Genomic DNA, 21,315 nt, shown 5'->3' with positions numbered 1-21,315 from the left:
GTTCACATTCCTCCCACTGTTTCCCTGCTGTACATGCTTCTGCTGTCCAGTGGCAACAGCCTGGGCACTGATCCGAGATCATTTTGATTTGGCATGGCAGAGCCGAGTGGCCAAAACAGCAATAGAGAGAGAGAGAGTGTGAGAGAGAAACTCACACAAACACCCTCACTCAAACAGCATTCCCAACCTCTCTTTCTCTCTCCTTTGCTCACTTTGAGCCTTGTGTACTGGTAAGTTTTACAGACAGAGCCAGGTAGGACATTCAATTCCACTACTGCGACTGCCACAGAATAGCTCTTTTATTCTGCCCGAGCGCTCTGTACACTTGTCTGTGCAAAGAGAGGAGCTGTGTGGCTGTAGGAATTCCAGGTCACAAGGATTCCACCAGCAGGGATCACCTCGCTTGTGAACTACCTGTGACTCTCAGACTCTTTAATTTCCTATAGGAATGAAACCCATGACACTGGGTATAAGAGGAACCAAACACGGCAATGGGGTCTTTTTCATTTTAGATTAGTGGGATAACACAGTTTGAGGTCACTGCTTCTCCCCTGCTGATTTTTGGGGCATCATGGGGTTGTTGTCAGTGGAGCAGAATGTCTTGCTGTTTGTGACTGCTCTTTTTGGGATATATCACTATTCTGAAGGAGGATGTTCAGGAAGATGCTGTCAAGGGACAGATCTCACTTGTTTTACCACAGACTGGAGGATGGACAGAGTTTATGGGACATGTTATTGTGATGAGAGGTGTGTCAAGACAAAAGACTGTTGCTTTGACTACCCGACAGAGTGCCCAGGTAAGTGGTGATATTTGCGACATCATATTACTCAAGGGAAATGCGACTGAACACACCGCAAAAAATTGCTTTTAAAAAATGAAGAATAAATGCAGTGAGGTTTTTGCCTAAAAATCTGACTGTGGAACAAAACCAAATTCACTTCCATTTTTAAGATGCATTCTCTGAAAACTCTCAGAAAATGATCTGAAATTCTTTATGGAAATGTAGTTTCTCAGATAACATGTTTTTTAAGATGATGATGTTGAGATGTGGTAAAACATTTAAAGATGTATGTGTTGCATAAGTTATTATTTTTTGGGGCCTTTTTTATTGTTTATGTATTTTTTCATTGTTCTTTAAACTTTTGTTAATGTTATAAAAAAAAAATAAACTTAAAAAAATATTAGATATTTTACTGGAAAACAAAACCAAGATACTGCTAAACGTTATTTATTAATTTATTTTTACTATAATTTATGGCTATGGAGTATTAACATATGTTATGTAATTTTAGTATATATTGTAATGTCTTGCATATTAAATGAGAAATTTCATGTGTGTTTTGATAGTTGAATTACACAGAGAGTATAACATGCATGTCGTAAAGTGTAATATATTACATACATACAGCTTTCAGAATGGATTTTCCAGGACTTGTGGAGTGATTCATATTTTAGGACAGAGTAAACCCTTTGGAAACTTAAGTCACTCCTGAAGTCTGATCTAAGATGTATCTCATTTCACCAGATACAAAATAAAAAGGAGTAAATTCACTTTTCAAGCCATTTATTACAATTATATTTAACTTGTCCAGAAAGTGTCCAAATACTTTTTCCATATTGTTTTATCATTTGAAACATAACAAATGTGTTATGTGTGTTTTTAGCCCAGCCATGTTTAGTGAGTGAGTGGAGTGGCTGGAGCGGGTGTGCCCAGCCCTGCCAGCCCTCATTCCTTGTCCGGAGACGGAGCATTAAAAGAGAGCCCAGAAACAGCGGCCAGGCCTGTCCAAAGCTGGAGGAACAGGCAGGCTGTATGGAATATCAGAACCACCACGGGCAGTTTTGTGCTCAAACGCAAGGTATACATGGAATAAAACTCTCATCTGAATTGACATGTCTTGGACTCTAGTTGTGGGTCTACACAGAAAATAGAGCTTTATTGAAAATGTTTAGTTTTTAAATAATACCTTTTTAATAAAAGTAGACACTCACTGAGCTCTTAAATGATATGGTGCTAATAAAGTGCCGACATGGTCTTCTGCTGTTGTAGCCCATCCACCTCAAGGTTTGACGTTTTGTGCATTCTGAGAGGCTATTCTGCTTTCTATAGTTGTACAGTGTGGTTATATGAGTTACAGTAGACTTTCTGTCAGCATGAACCAGTCTGGCCATTCTCCGTTGACCTCTCTAATCAACAAGGCATTTCCAATACATCCTCAAAACTGCCTCTCCCTGGATGTTTTTTGTTTTTGGCACCATTCTGAGTAAATTCAAGAGACGTGTGTAAAAATCCCAGAAGAGCAGCAGTTATAGAAATACTCAAACCAGCCCGTCTGGCACCAACAATCATGCCATAGTCAAAAATCACATAAGGTCACAAATTTCCCCCATTCTGATGATTGATGTGAACATTTACTGAAGCTCCTGACCAGTATCTGAATGATTTTATGCATTACACTGCTGTCATATGATTGGCTGATTAGACAATCACATGAATATGTAGGCGTACAGGTGTTCCTATAAGTGCTGAGTTAGTGTAGATGACATGGCATTGAAAGAGATAGTTAGTGAAAAATGAAAACACTCATGTTGTTGCAAACCCATATGACTTACATTCTTCTGTGGATATGCACTGTTAAGAGAATGTTAGGTATTGACAGCCTTCCCTGCATTAAAAAAAAGACAATTATAAGGGATTGGAACAGCATGAGGGCAAGTAATTGATAAGTTAATGAATTAGTGAAAGAACACTTAAACTTCACTGTTTTGGATGTCAATGGATTTCCGTGGTTTTTCTCCAAGCTTGCATAGTTCTTGGGAAACTGCCAGCATTGCTTTTCAAAGTTCCTGTCGTCTTGTTCACATTTGGCAGGGCTTTGTAACATACCTGGTTGAAGAAACCAGTATTTCAATCAGATATCCATTGACTGTTCAACCTAGGTCTAAAGTTGACCATTTAGCTGTTTACATGTGGAGGCTAAATAGGGAATGTGTTGGATTACTTCCAGGAGCAGCATTTATAACCACAATGGAGTACAGCAAAGGCAGAGTACATGATTTGTATGGTGCCCCGTTGGATGCTGGGTAAGTACTACCGTAGATTAAACAAACACAAAGACACTTACCATGATGAGAATTTGTGATGAGAAGCCTGTTTATTCTGTTCAACAAACAGTTCTACACTCAACTGTCTGTGACCACATTCTTAGTCTTTTTATTAAATATAATTTTTCTGGATTAACTTTTTCATGGCCAACTTTGTTATTTGGCAAACCCTGTTAAACAATTCTTTATACATCCCTAATGGCACCTGAACATGGTATGCTCATTAAACATAAAAACAGCTGTATTTAATTGAATTCAACATGCTGATTAAGCAAACAAAATGCAACAATCCATATTTCTTTCTCCACAGATTCTGTATTGAGTTCAAGATGGAGTCTCTGACACCACAGTGCATGGTGGAGAATCAACCCTATACTCGCTGGATGCAGTACTTGAGGGAAGGCTATACTGTCTGCGTGGCCTGTCAACCTCCTGCCATGAGCAATCACAGCCGGAGTTGCCAAGGAGATGGTAACCTATCTAAGAGGTAATGTACCCATAGGGCAACAGTGTTGTTTATTTCTAAAATACAAGAAAAGTGTTCTCTGGAGTGTCCGGAGAATTTCATGGGGGAACGGTGTTCCCGCACGAACTGGATACATTTGTCAGGGGAATTAAGAGATTCTATCTTTCATCAGTAGCCTATGAAATCTATGCCGATTAAAAAAATAAATGCGTGGGATCTTTTGCATCTGTAGTTGCACAATGTTGACCATCATGAGTGACCAGGGGCCAGTTGCACCAGCTATACATACGTTACAACTTAGCCTAGTTGTGGCGTAAATGGGCACTAAGTCACAACTTACACACTAGCCTACTAAATAGACTCCGACCAGGAATAATGGATGGAATAAAAAATCAGCAGATATTTTATGACATCAATGAGCTCATGTTTTGTATGAAAAGCTCCAATTCTTTCGACATGTATCTGATGAGGTTGGCATACTTGTTCATATTTACCTTGAGAAAACGTTATGTAAAAAACGTACTTCTTCATAATGAAACCGATCTAATGGTGCACTTTCCTGTGTACGGTGTCAAGTTTCAACATATACAATATATATAAGACATAAAAAGGAGTAAATGTCTATTTTTCCAGCCTGTTGTATAAATAATTATTTATTTATTGTTCCTTATTTGTTTTAGATACAGTAATTGAATATTGTTATTTACATAGGCTAAATATACCAGTAATGAAATACTGTTTTATTACGTATCGTATTTTAATGGGGATATAAGTTATTACAGCTGACAGTTATGTGCGCAAACAAGGTTTGAACATCGACCGTAACAAGATAAAACTGAAATTGATGGTTTTTAATACTTCTGTGTACAAATTTGAAGGCTGCTAATTAAATCAATTTAGGTAACGACTATGCATTACTTTACGGAGAGCTTACGACCTACTAGTAAAGTCTTGCCTTAAAGGTGCTATATGTATTGACAACAAGCATTTGAAATGGGTATTGCAGTCCAAATTCTAAATATTGTAGAGTTGTCTAACCCCGCCCCAGACTCGAAGCTCATGCGGGTTGCCAGAATATTAACACGCAAACTTGCCAACTCATCTTCTGTTTTAAAGGACTTCTTGGCTTTAAGCTGTCTCCATCTTCCAAAAGCATCTCCAATATTTATCCTTGTTTTACTACGCCTCTGGTCACGATTTGGAACTCACGCCCTTTTTTTGAGCAATGCCTGCTGTAACTATACCCTTCTCTTAGATTTGGCTATTTAAAAAAAAGTTCTTCAGTTTCGACCAAGAATACGGAGATATAATCTATACCTCTATATTACACACCATCATTCAAAGGTTTTAGAAAACGAAAGGCAGTTGGATATGCGGTGGGCGGCAGTTTGCTTGCGTTCTTGCTGCCTATCACGTGTACAGGCATTTTCAATTCACACGAGAGGCGCTGCGAAGCGCGCCAGCGCTCTGATGCCCCCTACTGTTTCAGTTCAAACAATGCTAGCTTAAAACAACAACAACAACAACCTCGGATGCATTAAATTGATAGAATGTTGCAATTTATTATTAATGTTTGAAATTAGTGTTTTATGTTTTTATTTATAATAAAATTCAACTTTTACTCATGATGGCAAAGCCCCATTTTCATCTGTCATTACTCCAGTCTACTAAGAAAATAACGTGTCACATAATCCTTAAAAATAATTGAATGTGTTAACTTAGCATTAAAGTAACATTTATTTTTGTTAGCACAGTTCAAATGGTTGTGCTACTTAATGAATTGTGTAAATCGCAATATAGTGTCTTTTCCTGCTGAGGTGTGGAGTCCACTTGCATTTTGCAATGTGACTTTACACTTGCAAGTCAAAATTTTGTTTTAAAAATAACCAAAAAGAAACCTATTGTCCTTTTTTTAAGAGATATTCTAAAACGTCATTTTTTTTTAATTCTATCTTTATTAGGAAAGATAACAAAAAATTTGACAAGGGAAGGTATATTATCAAAATGACAGCATGGACGGGTTTAGTTTCCATTAGTAGAGTATATATTTTGAAGAGAATATAAGAAATATACATATACACATAGAATAAATAAATAAATACATAAATAAATACACTTAACTTATACCTTAGTTTTTATTTATTTATTTTTGCTTTGGGTCTAATTTAAATACCTACTTGAATTACAATATCTTTCCTGATTATTTTAATGCCACACAGACTTTTATTTTGATCTCTTTTACATCGCAATTTTCCTTTTTAAGATCCCTGGATATCTGCCTCTTTCTCCTAGTCACCCTATTCTATTACATCTCTTATGTCATTTAGACCCCCTCACCCCTTCTGTTAGGTTACATTTTACACCAAGTCCACTCTAGAGGGAGTAATATACTCTATCCATTTTGACAAAGTTGAGAAATTGTGTCTTTTTTCATTTGAGGGCCATTGTTAGTCTCTCCATCACATAAATTTCATGTATGGCTTTGAACCGTTCTTCTAGTATAAGTGGTTCTGGCTGGAGCCACTTTCTGATCACTGTTTTCCCCCTGCAATCAATCAAATGTATCAGTATTTATATCTTTGCAGATTAGGAACAGTAATGCCAAAGTATAATGTTAATATATTAAAGGGCATAGAGACTTTGAATATGGTCTCAAAACATTGATGGATTTCTTGTCAGTACAACGAGATCTTAGGGGATCCCCAAAATATATGATAATGGTTAGCTCCACATATTCTCCATCATCTAGAACTATTACTTTTGTATCTTTTCTGTGTAGGTGTGATGAAAAACCTAACAATGTTTTTCCAACCAAATTCCCGCCATCATGAGGAAAATGTTGTTTTCCACTGCGATTTTTAAATATTCTTCCGGTCTTCATTTGAAGTCACCAGATGTCCCTCCCTTTCCTATTTTGTTTAAAATATTTTGTATAATCTAGCAATTACTCTATACTTATTTTCCATTTTATATGCAGAGATGAAGACCTAAAGTATTTAATCTAACGTCCACCTAGAACTGCCCCTCATAATATAATTAATCCTGTGCCTTATTTTTAAGTACTGTATCTATAAAAGTATTGATTCTTCCATTTGTAATCTACATCTTTCAACACTCCTTGGTGCATAATAGTGCAATAAGCAGTGACACCTTGAGTAATTAAATGTTTAAATCTGTTGTCTATACTATTTGGAATAAAGTTAGTATCGTATGCACACTATCTTAATATTGTCTCAGCTTCCTGTAGATCATATATATTTTAACCACTTCCTGCCAAATACTTAAAGACAATGTTATCAATGGATTTTTATTTATGAAATGGGAAATGAAACAATTAAATACTTGGGAGTCTATCTATCCAAAGATATTACTCAACTACACAACATTAACTATATCCCACTATTGTCACGATTCCCTTGTTGTCTGCCCTGGGTCTCACTTGTCTTTGTCAGAAACTACACTTCCCATGATCCTCGGCCCTCATCACTGCCAGCCCTGTGTCATTGTGCTCACCTGATTGTAGTTTGTCTTCATCATGTCTCCAGTGTATATAAACCCTGTTTGTTCTCCATTCCCTTGTCGATCGTTGATGTATATGGATGCTTGTTTCTGTGTTCTTTAATGTTCATCAATGTTCATCCTGCCAGTTTAACCTTTGTATGTTTTTCGTGTTTTTGTTGTGTTTCCCCATTGCGGGTGTTTCCTTTGTTTTTGTTTTGTCTCTTTAGTTGTCCAATAAAGCCTACCCTGCATTTAGATCCTCGCCCCTCGTCTGCCTTCCTGTTCATCGTAACAACTATGCTCTAAAATCAAGACTGACATATCAAGATGGAATCTACTACCTTTCTTAAGCCTATCATCCAGGATTGAAGTTTTAGGATTGAAACTTTATCTTTATATAAACTTGATAGGATTGAATCCTATCATCCAGGATTGAACCCAGAATTTAGTTTGTACCCTGATAACTGGCTTTACTTGTGTTCTTGTGGGTCCTTTGTAATTCTCTCAATTGTAATAGCAAGTTATTAAGTTTCTCTTGTTTAATGGTCTTTAATACTGATGTGTAGGCAATGATTTCCCCCCTCAGTACCACTTTAGAAGCCTCCCCATTGTCGTTCTCTTTATAATAGGTCTCAATTTCAGTTTACATTTTTTTATTCAGCAAATATCAAGAATTGTTTTTTTTTATTCAGTACACTTGAGTTTAACTTCCAAAGGGTTGATCTTGGATTGCTTTTAATTATTATATCCATTTTTATAGGTGAGTGATCTGATTTCACATGATTGGACTCGATGTCTATCTCTCAAAAATATCAAGAAATAATTGATTCTTGCATATGTTGAGTAAGGAGCAGAAAAATGGGTGTAGTCACTTCCAGATGGAAATAAATCCCTCCAAACATCAAGGATTACAATTTCTTTTACTTTTGCCACTTCTTTTATTGTGGCATTAACTTTCCTACTTATACGATTCTGGTAAAACAGAAATTAATCAATTTTAGATAAATGAAAATTAATGTCTCCTCCACATATAAGAATTCCTTCAGATTCTGTAGATATCATGTCAAAAATGTGTCTGACCATGTGTAGAATGACCATTCACTTCCTGGGGGTGTGTAAATATTAAATATTCTTACCAATGTTCCATTTATCCTCCCTTTAATCAAAACAAATCTACCTTTATCTTTCTTTCAAGTTAAATGTTCAGAATTAATATGCCTCGAAAAAGAGTAGCAACCCCTCTTATATGGCCAGATTTGTAAGAGGAGAAAAATAACTATTTATGTCTTCCTTGTTGGAGTTTTAGATGTTCTTTTTCATTAAGATGTGTTTTCTGAAGGAGGGCTATGTGTGTCTTTTCTTTCTTTAGTTTTGTGATTATTTTAGATCTCTTTTGGGTATTAAGTATACCATTTATGTTGAAATAGACCGCTCAATACACTCAGATGTTTTACCTCCATCACGTGTGTAATAGGTTAATCTCATCTTGTAGTACCTATCTATTACCACTTGTCAGCTCTTGGCTGCATTGAACAGTAGCCAAATAAACATATACAATAACTGGAACACGTAAAACCTTGCGTAATTATTATCCAAAACTTTGAAGACTTCAAAGTAACTCTGTGAGTGTGTAAAAAAAAAAAAAGACAAAACAAATGAGGGGAAGACTCTTCCCATACGAGGGCCCTTCTTAAAGGCACATAAACTTAACTTATATTTTCAGAATCATACCACAGTTCTGCTACACTACCAATTACTATTATTAAGCTCAAATAGGCTTTTCAAAATCCACAAATGATTGTAGATGGCAAAAGTCCTACTAACCTTTTGAGAGAGAGAGAGAGAGAGAGAGAGAGAGAGAGAGAGAGAGAGAGAGAGAGAGAGAAACCATTTATAACCTTCTCCATCCATTCCTGTCAGTGGGGAGTTGTAAGTTATCCAATAGCAAATGCTCGACAAAAGCTTTCATGGACAGAAAGTAATTCTCCACAAGAGGGCAATAGATTTTTTAGGCATGACCACAAAACCGATGCTGTGTCCAAAACCAGGGGCGAATTCCACACAGTGTTTTTGCACCCTCAAAGGGCACTGCGGGAAGGGGACACCACACAAAGGGGTTTCCAAATGAAAGTGTGCAACTGAAGCCCTCCACAATGGGTCCTTCCACAAGGCTGTTAGCGAAGGGTACATGCGATGGTCACTTCGAGGAAGTAATTTAACCGTTTATGATCACGTGATCCTGGGTGGCATGTCCTAGGGATATATTTTAAAACAAGGTTGTTGGTCAGAACATATTACATGTTCAAATGCTCGGGCAAGTGCTATAGCCCTTTTATAACAGATACTTATCTTCCTCTGCAGTTTAAATTCGTCCTCATACATAATATAGTAGACAACCATAAGCAGAAAGATACTCAAAATACAGAGTCAATTTTTTTCATGTAGGCTAGTCTAAACCCTACGATTTATTCGTATTTATTTATTAATATACAACAGTTAGTTCTGGTCCTAAAATCTGAATGGACGAGAGACGTTCCATGAGCACTGATGGTCTGACACCATCAGCACTCGGATGCTTCACTGTGTGTGTATCACTCCACTTGTGTTCGTGCCATTCTAAACAAAATTGTAAGAGCTGTGCTTATGTGTAAAAGGGATAATTCCCCCAAAAATGAAAATTATCCCATAATTTACCCAGCCTCTTCTCACCGGGGCTTACACTACGCCTACGTCACACACCGGAACTCGACTCTCTCATGAATGTGTGGACAGCTGTTACCGAAGTCAGTGATTATAGTTTATAAAGTTATGAATATGGACACTTTTCTTACAAAAGTGCATCGCTTTGCTTCAGAAGGCCTTTATTAACCCCCTGGAGCCATATGGATCATTTTTTTGATGGATGGATGCGCTTTTTTGGGCTTCAAAATCTAAGGTACCATTCAATCCCATTATAAAGCTTGGAAGAGCCAGGATATGTTTAATATAACTCTGTGTTTGGCTGAAAGAAAAAAGTTATATATACCTAGGATGACTTGAGGGTGAGTAAATTATTTTCTTTACATTACATACGTTAGCCAGCAGGTGGTGGCAAAAGATCATTTTTGTGTGTAATATGAGCCAGTTATGTGACGTGAATCCGCATCAGTCATTGTTTACACACAACATCTCTTCGTGATCGCTTGTATTACTACTACATGACTAAAGCTAGAAAAAGGCTTTAAACTGCTTTAAACGAACAACTTAAGAATTAAGGCACAACAGACTGATTAATTTCAGAACACAAGGCGAAGGGCTGAGCCCTTGAAGTGGGATCTCTAAAGGGAGTAGGGCACTTGCATCTCATGTATGGCCATTTGGAACATTTGAAGTGGGATCTTCAGAGATCCCACTTCTTCGCAGAAATTCTGTTTGGAATTTGCCCCAGGAAAATTCTGCCTTCGGAGGCTGTATTCACCTTATTTTGTAATGCGGAAGTAAGCAGCGGCTGCATTTCTTGCGAATATGAGAAAGTTTCGCTGGCATTGATGCAGGGCAAATAACTAGAAGTTCATAATACCAGAGTTAGTGATCTGGGCTTATAAACTATCAAACAACCACAGGTTGTAGAGCAGAATTATGTGCCAAAGTCAGAGAATTTTCTAACATTAGCAATTATAGGAAAAGAGTAAGTAAATCATTAACTTTTTGCTGTTTGTTGTTGTATTGAAGAGACGGTAATAAACTATGCTTCTTTCTTTACCAAAATCGTGGTGATGCAGTCTTTCTTGTCTCCATGTAAACCTCCATTAATATGTACCTGCATAACCTCCAATGATGCCTTTATTTATTTATTTATTTTCAAATACAATGTTTCATAAGCCATGCTGAATTTTTGATCTGCGTGTCTGTTTACTATGCACCGCTAAGAAAGAGTGAATGCTCTCTGACAAGAATGGAGAGTAAAATGGGTTTATTATTTTGCCAAGATGAAACAAGAGGCAGATTTGGTGAAAAGAAAGTTGAAGCAGCATTTTTCCAGTGTTGTGTCGATGTCTGTTCCCCTGATGTTTCCCCGGTTAGTGTTCCCCTTAGTGACGTAAAACATTAGCGTTGCTTGGATGTTCTGTCCCTATATTAGCATTGACACATTCTCAGCAATTGTCTCTTATGTTTGGTATGGTGGTGGCTAAAAGGGTGATCTTGATGGAGTGGAAGTCCAAAATACCACCCAGTTTTCATAAATGGCAGGCTGAAATGGTTGCTGCCCTCAAGCTCGATAGGATTCATTATTCTAAGGTCAATACTTCCAAAAAATGTTATAAAACCTGGGGCCCCTTCCTTAGGTTTCTTTTTAAGATTTGAAATTTGCTTGTGCATTTATGTATTATCGATAACTTCACTATTTTATTCCTTCACTCCATTTCTAATGTTTTAAGTTTGATTAAGAAAGGCTTTATTTAAGGTATATATTTTTCACTGTATTTGGTGCGTGTTGGGGGAGATTATATTTATTTTTTGTATTTTTTCCTTTGTGTGTTTATTTTATGTATAGCATATTTTGTATACATTTTGTGAGACATTTTTATGTTTGTATAAAAACTGTTATAAATAAAATATATATTAAAAAGCCCCCCAAAAAGCATCTGAGGCTGTACTTTGACAACACTGTTGTATTTACTAGAAACATTGTGTTATTGTCACCACACCTTGACCTTACCAGATACATTTGGTGACAGTGCCATCTATTGGTCAAAATAATTGTATTGCAATGTACACACGCTTTTCAGTGATGTCCAATCATACTTCCCTTACATGCTGTTGCCCTGGTTGGCCCCATGCTGCTTACAGCTATATATTTTTTGTATGCGTATATTTGGAAAGGGAGAAATACATATGAGAAAAGTTATTTTTTATGCTACAAATTGGATAATTGCCAATGTATAAAACCGTGTTATTTGGCTCAAGTCTAGACATGAACTATTGAATGCAGTATTCTTCTAAAAAAAGTACTGTATCTATGGGCTAAAGTATGTCAGATGCTATGCCATAAACATTTATGTATTATTGACCCACCTTTTATTTTCAGTAAATTTTACCTCTGTTATCATCTCATAAATGGCTATAAGTTTAACCAATTCTTGTATGTAAAATGTTTTGTAGTTGTCAGCTGATGCTGTAAAGACTCTTGTCTTTGCAGGGATGAGCTACTACACTGGCAGGCAGTGGGAAGTCTTCGCTGCAGAGGAACATGGAGGAAAGTACAGAGATTGGAGCATTGCTCCTGCCCACAAGTGCACAGCTTTGTTTTCATTTAGACACACACAAGGTGACTTATAGTACTGAACTCCACTTAGATTGTAAAAGAACTTATAGTACTGAACTCCACTTAGATTGGCCACAAAAGAACGCCATTCCCTGTTACATGTGTGAAGAAAAGTATATCACACCTTTGCATACATTTATTTAAAATAATTTTGGCTTATTTTTCTTCAAATCTCCATGAGCTGAATTAAAGGCAAACCTGAGCTCATTGTCACACTCTACTGGACAATGTTTCCCATAAAGATCCATTGTAAAACCTCAATGCATACAGTTTTTAAGTTATTATGCAATACTTTTGCTTATTTTGAAAAACAACAAACAAACACACACACACACACATAAACAAATATTTGCAACATCATTCTATAGACAAAGCTTATTTTTAAATAATATAAAGACAAATGAAAGCTGAAACAGCACCAAGTATGTGACGTGTCTCATATATGTATGAAATATAAATTACAAAGTTTATGACAATTTCAAAGCAACACGTTCTACAGGTCCTGAAGTATTAAAACTGTAGCCAACAGCACCTCAGCTGACCTTTCCCAGTTTCTTCAGGGCTCTCCATCTGTCCTTGAGCATGACACTGGTCCAGTTCTCAAACTCATTCAGGATCACTGCCCACTTCCCCTCCCCGTGCTTCCTCACACCTGCTTTAAGCTCCTTATCTTCCTTGTAAGTCCACATCTGAGAGGAGGAAATAATGGATGTTGTTTATAAGTGCAAATGCTTATATAATACACTATGAGCAGGATTATATGACATCTGGCCTCAGAGTAATTCACTCTCTTGGTTCGGGTTGTCACACTAATATCACTTTGTGATACTGAAAGGACAATACTCCTCCTGGAAACCCCTGTGTTGCATAAAAAATAAATAAATGGTTTATAGACTCATAATTAGAATGAGAAACTTTAAGCATTCCTTGAGTTGTTAACATCATACATAATTCCAACCATCTGAGAATTTACTGCAAATGGAGGTTCTCCTGAGCATGGGTTGCTTTTTCTTCCACAAATGTTATATTTCCTCAGCTCAATTTGCTAAATTTGAAGTGAACCCTGAACATTGCTTTAATTTGATTTCAGTGTAAAAAGCAATTATATCAAAGGAATATGAGAGACTTTGAGGAAATTAAAACATTTACATTGAGGTCAGCTAATTTCAGAATTATTAGATAATTTTTGTCTCGGTTGGGCGCGTGGCATTTTGTGGATGCCGCAGAGAATAGCGTGAAGTCTCCACACACGCTAGGTCTTCATGGTAATGCTCTCATCAAGCGAAGTGATAAGATGCACAGATTTACAGTCTCAGATGTGGAGGCAACTTAGATTCATCCTCCGCCACCCAGATTGAGGAGAATCACTACGCCACCACGAGGACTTAGAGCCCATTGGGAATTGGGCATTCCAAATTGGGGAGAAAATGGGAGGAAAAAAAAACATTAGTTAATTCATTAGGTAACATGGACTAACAATAAACAGTATATTTTTTTACAGCATTTATTAATCTTTGTTAAAATACAATTGTTTTTATTCCTGTATGGATTCACCACCATGCCAAAAACAATTTTAACAAAAAAAAAAATTTATGACCAAACACATGAACATTTTCAGCCCAAACATGAATCCTGCACAACAGCACTGTGGTTTTGTTTAGTCAAGCAGCAGTCTGATCAAACAGATACAATTACATTACTAGCTCTGCAGTAGCTGACTGAAAGTGAATTTCATAAGTAACCTCCTTATTCACAATGGTGGTTAACTTTTCTTGTAGTTTCTGTTAAAACAGACAACGTTCAGTTCATTTTGGAATTATATTATAAAGTTCTACATAGGGATGTGCACAAGAGTAGTAGGTATTATATATGGTGTGACAAAAATTATTTATGGCCTATGATTTACGACCTAACAGGTGTAAATTTGACCTTTGCTTCCTCTCCCCACTCCCCTCCCTCCAGCAGTTGAACAGGATGTGGTATGACATGTTTGGTCAGCTGTTCTGATATCCCTACGCTGTAGCTGAGACCATCTGTGTATTTAAAAGAGTAGAACAATTATTAATATTTAATGATGTACAATGTTTAATGGAAAAATGAGATGACAAAAAAATGCATATAATCTCATATGGAAAGGACTTTGAACAGAAAAAATTTAAGATTCTTTGTGCTAAAGATACATTTTTAAATGTAATGCATACTATTTCATTTAAATGTTGTTTGTTGAAATAAAACTGTTAAACACATTTATGTTAATGTTTTTTATCATTTTTAAAGTGACTTTGTTGTGCTAAACAACATGATAAATTTTGTTTAAAAAACACATTTTCTCCTCTGTTAACCATTTATTCTTCATCTTAAAGTGACCAGCTACAATTAAATGCATTACTGCGTTTAAGTAAAATAAACCTATTTGTTAAACGTATGCCAACATAAGGGGGGAGAGGAAGCAAAGGTCAAATGTACACCTATTAGGTCGTAAATCATAGGCTGTAAATAATTTTTGTCACACCTTATATAATACCTACTACTCACAAGTAATAGACTAATCGAGTACTCATTCTGCACAGGCTAGCTGACTATTAAAACAGTGATCGACATGTGCATTTTCCTGCCATGAGCAGCACTAGGGGACGTACCAACAGATGAGGATCTGCTTTTATGGTGGAAAGAAACTGTGAAGCAGGACGAGAAACTCAGAAGCTTATCAGACCTCCTTCTTCGCCAGCAGCCATGTGTACAGCATTCCATGTTTTTGGCAATGAGTAATTGTGTAGTAAATATGAAGATAATATCATGATTTCACTGCAAATATCACATCAGTATCGCGGTAACTGCAGAGTGTTCTTTACCTATCAGCAATTGGTAATGGCTCAAAGCCATTTTATATCCAACCATTTTATTTCTCTTGATGAATTAAAATAACCTTATTGAGTCTTACTAGAGTCCTGACGACGAAAATCAGGAGCCTCATCTTGTGCGTTCTCAACAAAGTGTGTGCGTGATGCAGAAGCAGCTGTGAGTTTGGGTGAGTTCAGAGGGAAAGTGGAATGACACATGTTTAGGTGAAAAATGCTTATCGAGAATGCATTGGACAGGACATGGTCAATAACATGAACAATGTTGATGCACATGAGCTTGATAGCAGCATTAATCACCAACTTTTATTGTGTGGAAAAGAGCAACTTGGACATTCTATTAAATGTATGATTTTCTATTCTACAGAAATAAGAAAGTAATGCAGGGTTTGAACGACATGAGGGTGAGTAAATGATAACATAATTTTAATATTTGGGTGAACTATTCCTAGGTTTGTATGCACCATGTAATTGAGTCTCTGTCTATAGCCATTGTAGGATGTCCTTTGCCATCTGTGAATTCACATTCCTCAAGCACACAGTGACACACTGGGACACAAAACACCATGAATAGCTGTCATAAATCCATGCAAACTCTATATTGCGAAACAACTGTCGTTTGCAAGCATACTCAACCTGAACAATCAGTAGAGTCCTGATCTTAGCATGTAAAGTAGCATCAGACACTAGATCCTGCAATGACTCCCAAACTGATAACGCATCAATGATTTTAGCATTTTCATCATAAAGGACATCTGAAAAACAAAACATAAGGATTACCACACCTTTTCACCAATGCATTTCCATCTGAAAATATATGGAGTTTTAATTATTGTTTCTTTTGAATAAGTACTTTGTTTGGCAGTAAAGACTAAAAAGAGATAAGAGAAAAGCTAATTGAGATAAGTATACATTCATACCCAGTACTGTGTACCTAAACATTTACAGCAACTTCACTTCATTAATTAAACACAATAAAACACTTGCCAAACCAAACAGTAATCACAATATCCCCCCGAGAAGTTTTATTCACTGAAGTATGAAAACCAATATAAACAGCACTTAACTCTGATCATGTCAAGTTTTTTTCTGGTATCTTGTCTTGTTCTCATCATTATTTCTCTGCTAGAGCTGCTGTTGTGATGATATGATGATTGATTTAGTCTTGAATCCGCTATGATGTTTCTCAAACACACAAAACCATGTATCCAGCATATGGTTGACTGCAACCGCAAAGGTCTTTTTTTAGCTTTTATTTGTGTTGGTTGAAATGCAATAAAAAATTAGTTCTGGGTTTATTGGCTTTTTCAAAAAGCTGTTTTTACTTTGAGTAAAAAAAAAGAAAAAAAAAAAGGCTTTTCATCATGTTCCCTTTACAAAAAGCTTCACTACGATGTTGCGCTGCTAAGCGCTACGGGGAACAGCTTTAGCTGTGAGCCGAGCTGAATAATGTGTGGAACACGTCAATGAACATTGACCGGAATTTATAGCTGCGGCTGATGTAATCATTAGATGCACCTGAGGCCAGGCTATAAATGGATACGTCACCAGGTGTCGTCAGAAACTCTTTTTTCAGAGCGATTCTGTTTCTGTGTGTTTCACAAACCCTGTCAAAACTTTCTTTCCTCTGTTAGAAGTTAGAATCAGTTAGGCAGTGTGCAGTGAACGTTGTTCTCTTCTGTTTAGGAAAAGAGAGAATGACTGAAAGCCACAAACGGTGCGTGTTCCCCTCTTCCGCTCTATAGCTGAAGACGACACATCAGTTTTTGCTCTGTTTGTTTGGGAGTAAGAGCACGCTGCTCTCGCGTTGCAGCAGGGCGGGTGCGAGCACTGCGATTTGCTTTAACAGGCAGAGTGCGTCGTGCTCGCCTCGCTTGCTTCCGGGAGTCAGCACTCACGAAAAAAAAATAATGAAAAAAAAAAATCGTTCGTGGGGCTCTTGCATGGATGTGGCTGAGGAGCAAGAAACGGGTTGATCCCTTTCTCTCACTCTCTCCCCAAACCCAGCTGGTCCACACACTTCACGCTTCTTCGGGTCATGAGGTGGATCGCGATTCTCTTCCCGCCTCCGAGCTTTCCGTCCACGATAAAAAAATCTACGGAGGAAATTGCTCGATGTTGTTACTCGTGCGGTTGCCAGATTGGACTGGCCACGCAAAAAAGAGACCCCCAAACGCTCCAAATTAGGGGATATATTTTATCTTCCAGTCTAAGAAAGGGAACGCCTCATGGGTCCCTTCCCTTCTTTGATAAGCTCCATGAAGAGCTATTTCGCTCATGGAAACCCCCCCCCAAAAAAATATTATATATATATATATATTTCCTTCCCGTGTTCGCATACCCTCGACGTCATTATATTCGACTATCGTGGGTGCTGAGGCACGGCGGTATTCAGTGATGCCGCCGGTCGAAGAGACGCTTGCGGGCTATCTCTCGCCGGGCTCGGCATCGTCAATTAAGAAGCCCTCTCTCCCCTCAAAGCCTTGTAAGACAACCTCCACTTTAGTGGGAAGGGCTTATCAAGCAGCAGGTCAGGCTGGTGCTGCTCTGCACACTATGCTGTTTTACAGGCGTACCAGGCTGACCCCCTGGATGACCTGAGTGTGGGTTCTGCGCTTGACGAGCAAGCCGCAGACCCGCCTCGGTCCTGACTGAAGGGAGGCTCAAAAACAAAGCGTGGCGAGTCGTGCTCCTCCTCCCAGGGATTGGGGACAGTCTCGCCGCCCTCGCCAGCCCCGAAGCAAGACCCAAGAGAAAACCCTGACGGTCTTGCACCTAGATTAGGGGGTAGCTCCCCTCGGGACGGGGTGCGTGTTTCACTTCACCCCTCCCGGTATCCCCTCGAAGCCCCCCATTCCCGCCACCTCTTGGTGTATCGGGTTGCAGAGGCTTCCATCAAAATTGGGTGTTTTCGCTGTTCCTGCATCTTATTCAGGACGCGAAACACCCGACAACCCCTCAACAGGAAGTGTTAAAATATAATACCCATCTCAGAGATCCTGGCAGCGTGGAAACTCCTGCCGGATATATTCTTTTCTGTGGGTCTTATAAGGGCGTCAGGACTTAATTCACTCGCCGCTTTTCCGTGTTTCAATGGCGTGTTCTCACTACCATAAACCAGATTTCTTTTTTTTGGTAAAAACAAAAACTCATTCTCCTGGTTAAAGGGGCCATGGTGTGTGTTCCCCTTCCAGAGAGAGAGTTAGGTTATTACACTAAATACTTCCCGTTTCCCATGGAGGGTGAGGGGTGGCATCTGGCTTAGATCTTAAAGCTTGAACTACCCGTGGGTGTTCAAGTCCAAGATGATGCCTGTCAAGACGGTCGTGTCTCAAGCCCTACAACTCGTTTGGCTGGTCACCATCGATCTTATGACGCACTTCTATACTTCATTTAGAAGTTCTGCCACAACATGGAAAGTTCCTGAGGTTCACTTCCGGGGGCGAAGTCTTCCAGGGTCAGGTTCTTTCACTCAGCCTAGCCCTTTTTACCCACACATTCACAATGCATGATGTAGCGCTGGCTCCTTGCGACTCCGGGGCATCTGCATTCTGAATTATGTAGACGACTGGCTGATCCTAGCGCAGTTCCAGGAACTGGCAGTTCAGCACAGGTACATCGTCTCAGCTCATCTGTTTCTCTGGGGTTGAGGCTCAACGCCAAGAAAAGCGTCCTCTCTCCCACTCAGAACACTGTCTATCGGGGCATCGTATGGAGTTCAGTCTCAATGCGGGCACAACTGTCTCCCGCTAGGATTGAGTCCATTTAGATCACCCTGAGCAAAGTCAGGCTAGGTCAAGGTTGCACTGTTATCAGTATCAATGATTTCCAGGTCTCAGGGCGAATGCGTCCACAGTGATCCCTCTGGACCTTCTGCTCATGAGACCGTTTTTGTTGTGGCCAAAAGCCAGGGGATTCTTCCAAGGGCCAAAACCCCTAGGCTAAATAGGGTTACGCGCCTCAGGCTTCGTTCCCTTTCTATGTGGTTCAGACCCCGGTTTTCTGCCTTGGGTCCCACTCTAGGTGCGTCTTGTTGTCGCAGGCTGCTAACGACAGACGCCTCCCTGATGGGCGGGGTAGCAGCCTTAAGTGGTCGTCAGCTCGGTTGTCACAGTCACTGTCTCGGGTTGATGGCTGTATTTCTGGCCCTGAAATACCTCCTCCTGAGGCTGCCATGTCTTGGTGCGGGTGGACAATGCAGCGGTAGCCTCTTACATAAATCATCAAGGAGACCCACGTTCTTGTCAGCTGTATTTCTGACACGTTGGGTTCTCCTTAGGGCCCAGGGCAAGCTCCTGTCACTCAGGTCAGTTATATCCCTGGATGCCCGTATATGGGAGCAGATTTACGGTCCAGACAGAAAATACGAACGGGGGAGTTAAGAACTCCACCCTAAGGTAGTAGTTGCCCAGAGTTCGCCAGCAAGGGTTTTTGCCTCTTACTGATAGCACCACGCTGGCCGAACAGGGCTTGGTTCTCGGAGCTAATCTCTTCCCTCGACGGCTCGCCTTTGGCGATGCCAAACAGGAAGGATCTTCTGTCTCAGGCACAGGGCAATATTTCATCCCTGCCCCAAATTGTGGAATCTTTCATGTTTGGCCCCTAAGGGTACCAACTGAGGAACACAGGGCTCTCTCCTGAGGTTATCGAGACCTTTTTAAATGCCGGGCTTTTTCCACTTGGAACAAGTTTGGGTGAGATCTTAGGGCAGAAGAGGACCTCTTCGCCTCTATGAATAGCGCAATGTCTCCTCTACTTCTCCCTGACCCAGAATGCGTCTGTATGCGTTTCTTTCCCTGGTTTCTCTGCTCCCGGGAGTCTTGGCAATGTTCACCAGCAAGGGTCTTGCCTCCTATTAATGGCGCTGCACTGGCTGAACAGGATATGGTTCTCGGAGTTAATATCTCTCCTCGGCGGCTCGCCTTGGGCGATTCCGAACAGGTAGGACCTTCTTTCTCAGGCTCAGGGGACATATTCATCCCCGGCCCGAATTGTGAAACCTTTCATGCTTGGCCCCTGTAGGGTACCAACTGAGGTTCACAGGGCTTTCTCCTGAAGTTATCGAGACCATTGCAAGTGCTAGGGCTCCCTCCCTTGGAACTGATCTGGGTAGATTTTACAGGGCAGAAGAGGACCTCTTCGCCTCTGTTGATAGCGCAATGTCTCCTCTACTTCTCCCCGAGTCACCCAGTCCCCCCCCCCGGGGGTGCTGATCGTGGTGGCACATACATGGCACGAATGCGCCTGCATGCGTTTCCTTCTAATAAGTTCAATTACAGAACCAGCTAACTGCAAGTTTGCTTCAGTTCTGGATTTTCGGTGGAAAGAACTGTCAGCGGGCACTTGCCTCGCCACTGCCAGGTTCTATGTGGCTCTTATGCCCTTGAGTCGACATCTCAGCCCATGCCTAAACAAGTTTGTGATGCGGCAGGTTGTCCTCGCCGCACACATTCATTGGACTTTTTTAGTTTGGATGTTCTGCACTCCGGGCTCTTATGCCCTTGAGTCGACATCTCAACTCATACCTGAACAAGTTTGTGATGCGGCAGGCTGGTCCTCTCCGCTCACATTCATCAGTTTTTATGACAAGTTTGTGGTGCGACAGGGTTCTCTTCGCACACATTCATCGAACTTTATGGGTTAGATGATTTGCTACTCCGGCCTCTTATGCCCTTGAGTCGACATCTCAGCTCATGCCTGAACAAGTTTGTGATGCGGCAGGCTGGTCCTCTCCGCTCACATTCATCAGTTTTATGACAAGTTTGTAGCGATAGGGTTCTCTTAGCACATTCATCGAACTTATGGGTTAGATGCTTGCTACTCGGGCTCTTATGCCCTTGAGTCGACATCTCAAGCTCATGTCTGAGACCTCTCGCGTTTTGTGAGTACACTGCACAACCGTAGGGGTCCGGACAGCCCCAAGCGCGGCGGCATGGGTATTGCGTTCCCGTAGCGCTTAGCAGCGCAACATCGAAGTGAAGCTTTTTGTAAAGGGAACGTCTCGGGTTACATGTGTAACCCTTGTTCCCTGAAAAAGTGGAACGAGATGTTGCGCTGCTTTGCCGCACTGGGACGCCCC

At 39.7% G+C, this 21,315-nt stretch overlaps 1 protein-coding gene across 2 annotated transcripts; it reads left to right on the top strand.

Moving 5' to 3' along the window:
• The first annotated feature begins 187 nt into the window (after nt 1–187).
• Nucleotides 188–13,270, top strand: LOC127633994 (somatomedin-B and thrombospondin type-1 domain-containing protein-like). Of its 2 annotated transcripts, none has more exons than XM_052113374.1 (5): nt 188–797; nt 1,666–1,860; nt 3,010–3,085; nt 3,417–3,593; nt 12,253–13,270. In XM_052113374.1, exons 1-5 carry the CDS (start codon nt 572–574, stop codon nt 12,368–12,370), a joined length of 792 nt encoding a protein of 263 aa, XP_051969334.1. In that variant the 5' UTR covers nt 188–571; the 3' UTR covers nt 12,371–13,270. The 2 variants fall into 2 exon arrangements, with proteins under 2 accessions (XP_051969334.1, XP_051969335.1); XM_052113375.1 differs by lacking the exon at nt 12,253–13,270 and adding an exon at nt 7,301–8,632.
• The last annotated feature ends 8,045 nt before the right edge of the window (nt 13,271–21,315 follow it).

The sequence above is a fragment of the Xyrauchen texanus genome, chromosome 41 (genome assembly GCF_025860055.1).
Source record: "Xyrauchen texanus isolate HMW12.3.18 chromosome 41, RBS_HiC_50CHRs, whole genome shotgun sequence".
NCBI classification, from domain to species: domain Eukaryota; kingdom Metazoa; phylum Chordata; class Actinopteri; order Cypriniformes; family Catostomidae; genus Xyrauchen; species Xyrauchen texanus.
This window is presented reverse-complemented; position numbering and strand designations above follow the sequence as displayed.